General features: G+C 38.5%; 3 protein-coding genes across 4 annotated transcripts in view; 1 reads left to right on the top strand and 2 right to left on the bottom strand.

Moving 5' to 3' along the window:
- Nucleotides 1-3,767, top strand: part of LOC105178359 (type 2 DNA topoisomerase 6 subunit B-like) — a 6,268-nt gene extending 2,501 nt beyond the window's left edge. The window contains 5 exon segments of the mRNA XM_020699139.1: nucleotides 240-436; nucleotides 1,318-1,465; nucleotides 2,164-2,410; nucleotides 2,413-2,630; nucleotides 3,211-3,767. Of these exon segments, the coding sequence (XP_020554798.1) occupies nucleotides 240-436; nucleotides 1,318-1,465; nucleotides 2,164-2,410; nucleotides 2,413-2,630; nucleotides 3,211-3,513 (1,113 nt within the window). The 3' untranslated portion in view covers nucleotides 3,514-3,767.
- Nucleotides 5,267-6,081, bottom strand: LOC105177984. Its single transcript, XM_011101304.2, is given in 3 exon segments — nucleotides 5,267-5,643; nucleotides 5,646-5,716; nucleotides 5,821-6,081. Coding segments are annotated over 3 exon segments (366 nt in total). The 5' UTR covers nucleotides 6,006-6,081; the 3' UTR covers nucleotides 5,267-5,533.
- On the bottom strand, nucleotides 7,746-11,255 carry LOC105177983 (scarecrow-like protein 4). Of its 2 annotated transcripts, none has more exons than XM_020699029.1 (2): nucleotides 9,266-11,255; nucleotides 7,746-8,075 (listed from the first exon to the last, which is right to left on the bottom strand). In XM_020699029.1, exon 1 carries the CDS (start codon nucleotides 11,079-11,081, stop codon nucleotides 9,285-9,287), a length of 1,797 nt encoding a protein of 598 aa, XP_020554688.1. In that variant the 5' UTR covers nucleotides 11,082-11,255; the 3' UTR covers nucleotides 7,746-8,075; nucleotides 9,266-9,284. The 2 variants fall into 2 exon arrangements, with proteins under 2 accessions (XP_020554688.1, XP_011099604.1); XM_011101302.2 differs by lacking the exon at nucleotides 7,746-8,075 and adding an exon at nucleotides 8,086-8,362.

Here is an 11,828-nt window from a genome sequence, read left to right as displayed (position 1 = left end):
CTTTCCCTGACGTACTTCAGTCGGAGTAAGGGTTTATCACCTTTAATAAAGCTGAAGATTGATGTAGGAGTCTGTTTAATAAGATATCTTTACTTTTTTATATCTTTGAAAACTAAGAAATAGAAACTCTTCAGCAGTTAAAAAAACATGTCTGGAAACACCATGAATGATTTTATAATCATAATTCTGCACTGCCTCTGACGCTCTGTTGACTTGTGATCATTTGTAATTCTCTCCAGAAGATTGCAGTTGAACTATCAGTTGAATCTGCTCACTGTGTAGAATCACAATCTCAAAGTATTGTTCTGCAAAATTCATGCTGTGCCCTACCCATGCATTCAGAAAATATTGACCACCTGAAGCTGGGATTTCAAGAGTATGTTTCCAAGCATGGAAACAGGCTGGTTGAAGCTTGCCACTCTTGCTTCTCAACTGGGTGTGTTCTAAATCATAATTTTCAGTTTCCTTCCATTTTTAAAGTGGAAACATCTTGGAACATGCTCTGTATTGATCAATATCTTTAGATATTGTGGAAATTTTGGTGTTTGACTCTTAGAATATTTCAATTCTCAACTTATTGAATCCTTCTGTCTTAAGGTTTATATTTATAATGCATTCAGCAGCAGTGTTTGATCTGTGCATTGAGTTATTATTTACTTCTCATTGCCGCTAATATCTTGATTGTGAACATATGCATACAATCTTCTTTAGAAATTTCAGTCCTTAGAATAACTCATCTTTGCTGCAGTGCCATAATTCCTTGAATGCTATCTTGTTAATCTGGTTACTTTCTGCAAAGTTTAACTGCAATCAATTAGATTGTTGCATTAAGGCAAAACTGAAAAAATTGCTTTAGTTCTTTCATTGTGCATGAATAATTTGTATCCCTGGCATTTTACTTATCTGTTTTTTCAATATCGTATGACTTGCTTTCCGGCGTTGGTCAGTTGTTTTTATTATGCTCCAGCAAGAGACTAGTTCCATTCATTTCAAGACCACCAACACTTGGGGGTGAAATAACTAGTGCTTTTAGGAGCAATATACCTTATCATGTCCCAAGACATAATTGTTTTAGTTCTCATAGGACCCTTTTGTCAACTATAACAGACTTGGTGGTAAATGCCAGAACTATGATGGAATGAGTGCACGATGTGATGTTATGTAGCTGAAGTAGATATTAACCTCTGTTCTGATCATTTCTTTGTACAGGATCAGTATCATTATGTTTGATGAGGTTCTCACTCCTTTTATCGGTGCATCTTTTGCTGATACTATTTCCAATGTTATCATAACTTAGATTTGATCTTGAGAAAACAGAAATAATCTCAAAATTGGGACTGGGATAGCTCATAGCAGAAGGAACCAACAAAGTACTGGACAGGTGATGGAAGTCGTCATTATCATTAGTGAAATATCAATTCCAGCCGAATCCTCGTGCTTAAGGTTATATGGCAGAAGAACAGAGGTTTGTTTGAGATACGTGTCTTGTTTAATGTAGCAAGCATGAATCAGGATTGCAAATTTGCACCTTATTTAGGCCATCCAGACTGCCACGATTTTGTATAACATATGGTCTTAAACTTCTTTTTTGGTTACACCAACATATAGTCTTGACTCTTAAACTAACTTCAAGCTGGTACTTCCCTGAAACCTGACCCAGAAATTTAATTGGTAGCTATGCCTGTGCATTTCCTTTGTTGTTCAGCTATCATCTGTATATTCCTGACTGAGAACTAGTTTCCCCATAGACACTTAACTGATCTTACTGCTAAAACATCCTGTCTTAGTGAAACTTCACTTCTCTCTCCATTAATTAGCTACTTTCTACTGAACTAAAAAACCTGTGTGCTAGTAAAACCTTACTTCTCTCTCCCGTTATCAGTTACAAATTTTCTCCTGAATATTGCCAGTTTTTCCATTATTAAAAGGTTTTAGCTCTAAATCTTCTTATCATTAAGATCAGATAAATAATCGGCCTTGAAATATAAAAGCATGATATTTTTACGTTTAATATTTTTATATCATTGAGATGCCATACCTCTTTTTCTCTCTTCTTTCCACTTTTGTTTCCTACAAGCAAGGGTTCTTACCTTAACAAGGGTGAGAACTTTTTCTATGCAAAAGGTACCTTTATGTTTGACAGATTTTAATTTCTGCATGTAGGTTTTATACTTCAGGGATTTCTTTCCCTGCTCAATATCGCAATCTTCTCTTGATGCATTGGCCAGCATAGAATGGAAAAATTATGGGTTGGTTCTAAAGAGAATTGGAGATCAAGATGGTGTCACATTATTAGAATGGGAGAATCTACCACCATGCATGCACATTGACATTGTGCTCCACAGATATCACAAACAATATCCTCAAGTTTTATGGAGAGTGATATACGTCATATTCTTCTGTGTTTTGATATAGTAATGAAGCTATGGAGTTTGCATTGCAGACAATTTGGTCATGCGCATTTATTCCTTGCTCGTGTTTGTTTCTTAACTTGCTGCAGAGCGATGATGCTGCCTTGCACAGGAAACAACCAAATTGATAAATCCCTTACCAGAAAAGGTGTCAAGCTTGCATTGAAAGAACTGAAGCAAAATAATGCAGGAGTTCTACTTAGTGAACGTGCAGTCAAGGTAGAACAAAGATACTCTGGTTGCCATGGTTAGCAAATCCTGTGTCTTCTTTAATGTTGTCCTTAATGGAAACTGTGACTTCTTATATCACGGAATGGGTTAGAAAGTTCTATATAATATTGTCGCTTTTATAATTAGTAAATTGCCTACACTCTATAGAGTCAATGCCTAAAGAAAGTCAGAATAGTTAACTGAAGTTAAACCATTAGATTTCATTGTCGGGTTTGATGCGTGTACCACAGTTTCTCCTGCAATAATGTGTGGGTAACAATGGCCTTAAGGTTAGAGAGCATAAACAGAATGAAATTTTAGACTCCGTGGAGGGACTAAATTGTGATCATCCTGGTAGAAACTTCTGATTTTTTGATAGCATAATAATGCTTGTAGCATTCAGTCTGCTACCAAATATTCTGTAGTTCTTCTCTCTTGCGATGCTCTATTATACAACTTTACCTTTTCCAGACGTTACCCAATGCAACTTTTCATGAGCAGTTATGGTTTATCACAATCTGCATGCATTGCACTGGAAATGTTTGCCCTCAAGTTTATCTCGAAGGATGAAATACTTTTGTTTTTGCAGATTTGCAGCTATGCACCTGATCTTGCCAAAACACTTTCCGGTCTGATATTGTCTTCACACGACAAAAATTTCCAAGGAGAATGTTTTTCTCTTCTCGGATTGCAGTTTCAGGAAAATGAAAGAAACATAGTCGAGAACTGCATCAAGGATAAGATAATTTCTGTTGTAGCAAGAAATGACAGGACTTCCTGGGGTACCCGAGACGCTCCGTGCCTCTTTGTAGATGATGCTCCTCAGGAATCATATGGCCTGGACGAGGAGTGTGACGGCAGCGAGGAAGCACTCGGTTACTGGGATGTATAAAAAAGCATCATGTAAGATCTGCATACTTTTTATCATGTTGGGACATTGAGTACCGCGTGTTTTGGATTTACCCATAGCTAATTAACAATTTGACCATTAGGTGAGGTAAGATCTAGTATCTATAAAACAGCTAGCATCTACGTACCACTTTCACTCCTAGACAGTACCTATCTTATCTTTTGTAAATAGCTTTGCCTACCATTTTAAACTGAGCGGGTTATTAACACTGATGACTGAACACATTTTCTTTTACTCTGGAATAAGATAATATGTCAAATACTTGCTGATTCAAGTCTGTGATCTATGTTGAATCGCATCTCCATTTTCAGTTCTAGATTCTTCTTAACGAGTAATTTGTTGCTAACAGTTGCCTAGAATGAACTTGTCTCAGAGCATTTAAAGGGGGACATGCATGAAGAAAGCGAGATAATCAAGGCACTTTTGTTAATATCATTCATAATGTTATTGTTGTCGGCTTGTCAATGATATTATTATTATTATTATTTAATCTGGTAAAATTTCATTAAATACGGTAACGTTCAAGGGAGGTTGATCCCTTGTCCCAAAAAAGATCAAGGGGGAACAGGGGGTGGGATCGTGCCATCCCAATTAGACCCATGGGTCCTTTCGAAAACAATTCCATTCCAATGTCTAGGGATTTTTCTAAAGTTTCACTTTGATCTGCGTTTCCGAATGGTCTTGATGGCTTGAACGGCAATCTGGGCTGTCGCTGATATTGTTTATCACAGCTGTTTGTGCTTTAGTATGAAGAGCCAAGAATAGAAATGATTAACGGCCGCGAGACTCCCCACCAAACAGGAGGCGCATCGGATGAAACGGAACTCGGCGGTACGTCTCCCAGGCCAATGCTCATTATGTTTCTTGGTCCAGTCAGCCACAGGGCCAACTTTTGGGCTTCATCACTTGCATGAGTCTGAAACAATTTTGATTCTTAAAGCTGAAAACTTTTAACTTTCACAATTTAGAGAATATTCAGATCGGCTTATAAGTCTCTTAACTTAAATGCCAAGCTTTTTAAAATAATAAAATGATTAATTAATATTTTCCAAAGCATTTCAAATAAAATGTTTTATAATCTAATTCAAAAAGAATAAATATTCTAAACTTATTTACCGGGCATAAATCTCCAAGCTAAGGAGGTGACAGCATCCTAATATGAAGAATTTGGGGAAGAGAAACATAGGGCACAACGCAATTGAAATTTGGGAAATCATGAATTCCATTTGTGTAAAACTCATTTAAGCTGTGAATTACAGCAATTACACGAAGAAGAAGAAAATTGTACAAATGATATTAAACTCCTCTAACAACTAACTGCTGACTCAGCTGCCAAGTAACCGCCCAAGCAACTAACTACTAAGAGAAACTTAACAAAAGGAAACAAAAACGATTTTACATAACGCGACTAGAGGCCCCTGTCTTTGATGATTCTGGGCTGGTGACTGAAGTTGCTGCTCTGCTGCAACTCTCAACATAATATCATCTTTCGACCTAGAAAATCACTCATCAAATCTCCGATTATGGGGTTGAAGAAAGGGCCCATAACAAAAATTCTCTCTTGGAAAGAAGCAATTATATAACAAATGCATATATTTGTTGTGCGTGAATGCCTGTTATGAAAGAAAATAATCAATTACACGATACATATGAATATAGTATATTTATTGTATGTGATTGACTATTATGAAAAGAAAATAATTAATTACACGAAAAATATATTACACTTGCTCCATCATTAATTTAATTTATATAGGATCAGACATGATTTAAGAATTTTTTCTTGTAAAGCAAATAAAATACATATTAACCCTAGCTACAGCATGTATTCCTTGATTGAACACGCCAAATGCACCTTACCGTGCTCGGTCGTCTTTATTACAACTCTAGTAGTTGTCCACGAAAGGTTTGGGACAGGTTGGTATAGTTATTACATTTGAGGAAGTTGAAAAAACAACCACCAACATTATATATAACAGAAAGGCAAGCACTAATACTAGGTTCAGGATGCTGCCTTGCTCTGGTTCCTAGCCTTCTCCGTCTCCTTCACTTCACTCCCTTGCTTATGGTCAAATTCTTCATGTCCATTTTTGTCTTTCACCACACCACGGCGCCGTAGATCCCTCCGAATCCTTCCTCATCCGACCTCGTCGCGTACCCTTCTCCGAACGACGTCATCGTATCCCTATTACGTACATCCAATTAACCATGCATATTACTTGTGTTTCTTTCACCAACACACAACACCATGACGAACATGCAATACATAAATTAATTATATATACCAACCCGGTTTTGGATTTGGGGTCTTGTTTCTGGTCCATTGAGTCAGATGAATCGGGTTGCTTCGGCCCGGCTGTCGTAGCTTGTACGAATCGAACAGTACCGGATGGTCTTCGGACGATATGGTTTTGCAGAGTGTAGGGGAAGAGAGATGGTTGCTGTGCTCTAGCTGATTTAAGTGCGTTGAGCATATTGTTTCCTTCTTCGGTTTAATCAGGCTTTGGTGGATAATATATGGAATTAATTATTTTTATACAAAAGAGATGATCCGGATCGACAGGGGCGGCATGGGTCCGCCTTGCTACCCGGATCCTCAGTTCTAGTTGCTTCACGCGTGTCCATATAGTTCGGACAGGTGTGGTCGTGGTAACGCCTACAACTTCACCTATACTGGCTACGTGTTTGATTCCAGTTCTTTCTAGTTACATAGTCATGCATTTGTGTGTGATGATCATTTGCGTGTGTAAATTGTTAACTAGACTAATTAAGGTCCGGATTTACAGTACTCATCTCCTTACCCGGCCGCCATGAAGCAAACGGGCCGTCAGTTTTTATTTATTGGTTAAGGTCAAATGTAAATTCAAATTCTTGCCAAAATATTTGATAGCATTAAAAATATACATCTGAGTTGTGTTTTGATTTTCATGTAATTAAGCATAAATCTTTGAAAATATTAAGTCAGCTATAGGAATTATGTTTAACAAACAAGTGTATATACAATTCTCTCCAGCGAGTCGTTGGGGGCATCACATCTGATGTCTCATTTTTTTTAAAAAAGTTTTAAGTACATAAATATAGCATTTCTTGTTATATTTTCTAAATACATATACGATATTTTTTTTTATGGGAATGACCCAAAAACTAGTGATTTATCACTTCATCAGAATTTGGAGGATAGTTTGTAGAGAGAATTAGTAACTAGAACGTGCATCTTTGAGCAGAAAACATGCAATGCTGCCTGCTTTCCTCACATATAGCCATACAATTCATCTTCCTACACTAATCAGAAAACTAGCTTCCTCTTCGTATGTTTAAATATTCAAAGGAAATATTAATAATATTTTCTTTTATCCAATGTATTTGTCAAACTTACGATGATTAAAAAAATATGTAAATGGAGTAAATAACATGAAATAGTATGATTTAAAGAAGAAAATAGATAAATATCGGTAATATAAAAGAGGAGGGAAACCTTGCTATTAATATTACCTTCTCATAAGTGATTAATTTTGTCAATATATTAACTAACATGTTAAATTTATTTTTCAAATGGCCCCACATTTATAAGGAGTACATACATAGTAAGATTGAGCCGTGTGGTTTTATTTTTAAAAGTTAAATTTTATCAAAAACTTATTTGTTTAGTCCAATCTTATTAAAAAGGTCCATTTTTAATGAAAATTTGTAGCCTAAGGTTATTGAAAACAAATTTCTCAAACTGTCTTTCTAGACCTCATCATTGACTAGGGAGAGAGGCCATGACGTAATGTGTTATCATGTCATGTTGACTTTTTAAAAAATAAAAATAATGTTATACTATATATAACAAATTCTCATTTCTAACACTTACAAACTTTGGTTTGAAAACATAAGGTCTAGATATATATTCATTTCACGTACAAAAAATCAATAAAATATTTTCATCTTATTAAAAATGCTTAAAATTGAAAATCAAAATAGAAACAAATCCAAACGGGCCAAAAATGTGGGTCGATGTCTCTAATTTGAATTCTAGCTGAAAATTGATGGTTTAATAAATTAGCCCGAAGAACTGTAGAGGCCTAGGCTCCAACTCTGTTTTAGACTCGACACTTTTAGACAACACAGAGTGGTAACCTTAAGCTCTCAAAGAACCGATGTAATGACCATCTTAGAAGCTGTAGGGATGGTAATGAAGTGTGAAATACTGAGAGTGCTCAACTGCAATATAGCAACGTCAGTATCATGAATACCCCTTTGGTTAAATTGGACCACTAAAGGAACAGTCCTCCATTAATGTCCTCTCTCCAGAATCAGAGCCCACTACTCACACAACACTCAAATTTAAGCATTCTTCAAATGGGACCGCAGGCAAAGCTGATCTCAAGAAGGAAATGTAAATTGCAAATCTAAGAGAGCCCAAGATCATTGCTGTAAACTGGTGATTCTTGAATGCGTCGAGCACTAATATAGCCCGCTTGTTTCGTGTCGTTTTGATCAGAAAACGACCCACTGTTGATCATCCTACAACGACCGATCTTCTCTTTTGTTAGTTTCTTGGTCTGAAGGAATAGCACAACATGGTTAAGAACTCACGGGCCGGCTGTTCTTGATGTAAAATGATCTACTTCGATGCTAATGGACTTCAATCAGAGACAGCTCTCTTCTTAATATAAAGAAAGCTCCTAACTGTAAGTCTCTTACAAGCTAAAAAGGGAACTGATCTAATGGTCAAATCACTTCTGTCTGAATTTATATGCAACAGTAGCACACCTGCAGACTCCACCATCTTGAACATTGTTTTACTCAAGAAGAGGATACGATCCTACAGGTTTCTGCTTTCTGCTTCCTTAGCTCATGACAGACAGTGAGCGGTTTCAATATTTGCAGGATGAAAGGACAATCATTAATGCGATTACAACCAAGTACAGACAACAGTAATTACAAATACAAGAGGGGGCAACCTAGGAGTATATAGGCATGGCGAAATGGCAAAAGCAAGAGTGGCAACAACAGTATATCAGAGTTTTGTTTTCACACACCTCCAAACAAGTCATTTTCTATAAGCCCAACTCAAAATTTGCACAAAACCTGAATGAAAATGACATTCTTCTTCTACTGCACATGGAGAGCCAGTTTCGTCACTAATCTTGCAAGTAAGGAAACATGTTGTAATGGTAGGTTCACATCAAGAAAATAGACAACACAACTACACACAACCCACCAATTATTTCTGCTTAAATTAAGTCAAATCATATACTCTACAGACATTCACTCCTTGAAAGATTGAAAAACAACAGTTGTAATACTAAACACCAATAATTCAGTCATATCCACAATTACAGTCTGTCTTAATCTGGAGAACCACAGAAGAAAAACAAGAAACTAAGAAAGAAATAGAGAACTCTACCCCATCTTTGTGCCCTCCTAGCCCAGAACAAAACAGAGGCCAGAACATTCCCAAGTTAAACTAAAAACAAAAGATTGCATTCCTTAAAACACTAATCATATGAACAAATAACTAGGAATCATGCAGCAAAGAGTTGAACAAAATGAGTGGCTAGCCCCCAAAGCTTCAAAACTATCAATCTATACTATTAAGACTTCCATCTACTCCTACAACTAGAATTGGACTAAATTACTCGGATCAAGATAGTATAGTTCAATTCAGGCAAACTGGGCAGTAACAATTTTATATTTCCACACCAGAAATCCAAAAAAGATCAATTTTCAAGGAGTGGAAGAAACCAACCAAATTCAGTTCAACCCAATCAACGCCATGAAGAAACAGTGAGAAGAGGAACATCATTCCAAGCCAAGGACAGGAATCCGGGTGGAGAAGAATCAACAAGCTTGTACATTGAGCTGTAACTGTAGTTCCAAAGAAGTATTTTTGCTTGGCTCAAAGCGTAATGACTAAAGACCAACGGCTGAAAACCGGCACCTTCCATCAGAAACCTCCAGCTTTCTTTATCTTCCATGCGCTCTCTTTTTAATTCCTCCGGGCCGACAAGTCCGGCTATTCTCCGACCAAGCAACAATCTTTCAGCCTGGAGGCGCTCCGGTGAGTCCCGGGCCAAGTTGGGGTCGAGAGATTCGAAGACGGCGGTGTAGTATTTGAGTGCATTCTTGAAACGGTGTAAGAACCCGACCCGATTCAAGCTCACTTCGTATTCACCCAAAGTGACCACGCACGGATTCAGTGACTTTGCAAGCTTGAGAGCAGCCTCAACGCCTTCATTGCTCTCATCCAGCAAATTATACAATTGAAGCATAAAGTTCACTGCCAAAACCTCATCCGGGTGGACCCGGAAGCTCGAGCCTTTCAGCTCCTGCACCGGGGTCAAAACGGGTTCAAACTCGAAATTCAGATCCAGCAGCTTGGCAAAGTCCCGCAACCGATTCCCGGTAGCCAAAAGCGACGCTGCTGGAGAATTCCCGAGAGCCGGGGCGGGTATGCCCGATATGCGAACCCTTTCGGGTTTTCCGGAGGCCCGGGTTGCCAGAGCCTGCAGAAAGGCAGCCCATTGGATTCCTTGCACAATCCCGAAATCCAATATGTGAATCTTCTTCGCTTTCTCCGTGGCTTCTAAAATTGCTTGATTTGCTGTTAAATGGGCAAATTTAGAGTAGGGGCAGGCGTCGTTGAGGGCTTTGTACGATAAAGTGAACTCCTCAGAGGTAGTATCGTAAATGGTGGCTGTTTTCTCTGCTTGATGCGACACTCTGCTGTAAAGGGCTTCCGAGAAGTAGTACGAAACTCGCTCCAGAGGATCTCCGTTTTGGGACACCGATTCCCGGAGTCGGATCAGTGATTTCACGGCGTTTTCCGGGTCCGACTCCGAGAGACGAGCGCACTCTATCAACGCTTTCAGAATTGGCTTTGCTTTAGGTGAAGCTTCTGCTGAACTTGTGGAAGCACCGGAAGTCACTGCAACGTCTTCTTTGCTTACTGGCTTCGATTCTTGCAAAGTGATTGGCTGAGTTGATGCGGGTAGGGGAGCGGAGGACGGCGGGACCCAGGAGGACTTGGGCGGCGGTTCGGAGAAGATAACTCGGTTGAGATCGGAGGGTGGAGAAGAGTTAATGCTGAGGCGACTCGGGAAAGGATCGGTAGGATAGAGATGACTGAACTCAGAACTGGTCTGCCACGCGTCGCAATCGGTCTGGAGGTTGGAGCTCTCCGTCGAATCTCCGCCACCCATTAAGCTCCCCATCCACTCATCGGAGTCGAACTCACCGCCAGGTCCGCCACATATATCGGAGAAGCGGAACCCACTGGAGTGGTGGTCCAGGTTGGGGAACTGAAACCCTGGTTCAGCTGTTTCAGGCGCAGCTGGGACCTGAAACGGGTCGGCGAATCCCGCAGTGAGGCCATAGGCGGAGGTGGGAGTGTGGTGGGAGGAGGAGGCGGCGGAAGTGGGGGGCCAAGGAGTGAGGCAGAAGGGGTTGATGGTGAGAAGCTGCTGCTGGTGCTGCTGCTGCTGCTGCTCTTGTTGCTGCTTCTGCTTGATGACTTGCTGGGCAATCGCCATTAGGTTTCCACTGTCTGTACACATATATGCCATTCTACTGCTGCCCCTCTTCTCACATAGTAAACAAGTGATGAGAGTGTGTGTAATAATATCCAAGCAAACAACAAACTTTACTCGAGATGCAAGTGTGAAAGATTGACTGAGAGAGAGAGAGGGAGAGACGAGAGAGAGAGAGGGAGAGATTAGTGAGAGAGGTGAGATATAAAAAAAGGCAGGCAAGGGTGGGGAAAATTCTGCCTGAAACAATTTAAATTAATCAATAGATAAAAGGGATAATTACACCTCCCTTCCTTAAAATTTAGTGTAATTTCATATAAAATTTTATAATTTAAAAAATTATGCACAGTACTTTTGACATTTGTTTCTATCTAACAAATAAATTCATCGAAATTCACTAAATTTGTTGATATTAACAAAAAAATTGAATGAAAATTGATATTTACCTTCGATTGACTTATTACTAACTTGCTGTAGGTCAAATAATTTCTTTTTTCAGAATAAATTACCTTGTAACGGTGAAATACATTCTCAACATACTTTAAAGCGTGAAAACGAATAAGAGTAATTTGATCTTATAAAAATTTATTTAAACTTGTAATAAATCAATCGGAGATAAATATAATTTTTTTTCTAATTTTTTGATAATATCAACAAATTTGGTGAATTTTGATTAATGGAGGGGCTTATTTGTTAGACTGAAGTAAACCTTAGAGGTGCTAAATTTAATATTTCAAATCACAGAAAATTTATGTGTAATTACACCAAATTTTAAAAAAAAGA

The sequence above is a fragment of the Sesamum indicum genome, linkage group LG15 (genome assembly GCF_000512975.1).
Source record: "Sesamum indicum cultivar Zhongzhi No. 13 linkage group LG15, S_indicum_v1.0, whole genome shotgun sequence".
Taxonomy (NCBI): Eukaryota; Viridiplantae; Streptophyta; class Magnoliopsida; order Lamiales; family Pedaliaceae; genus Sesamum; species Sesamum indicum.
Note: the sequence above shows the minus strand (reverse complement) of the source record. Positions and strands in the feature narration are given on the sequence as shown.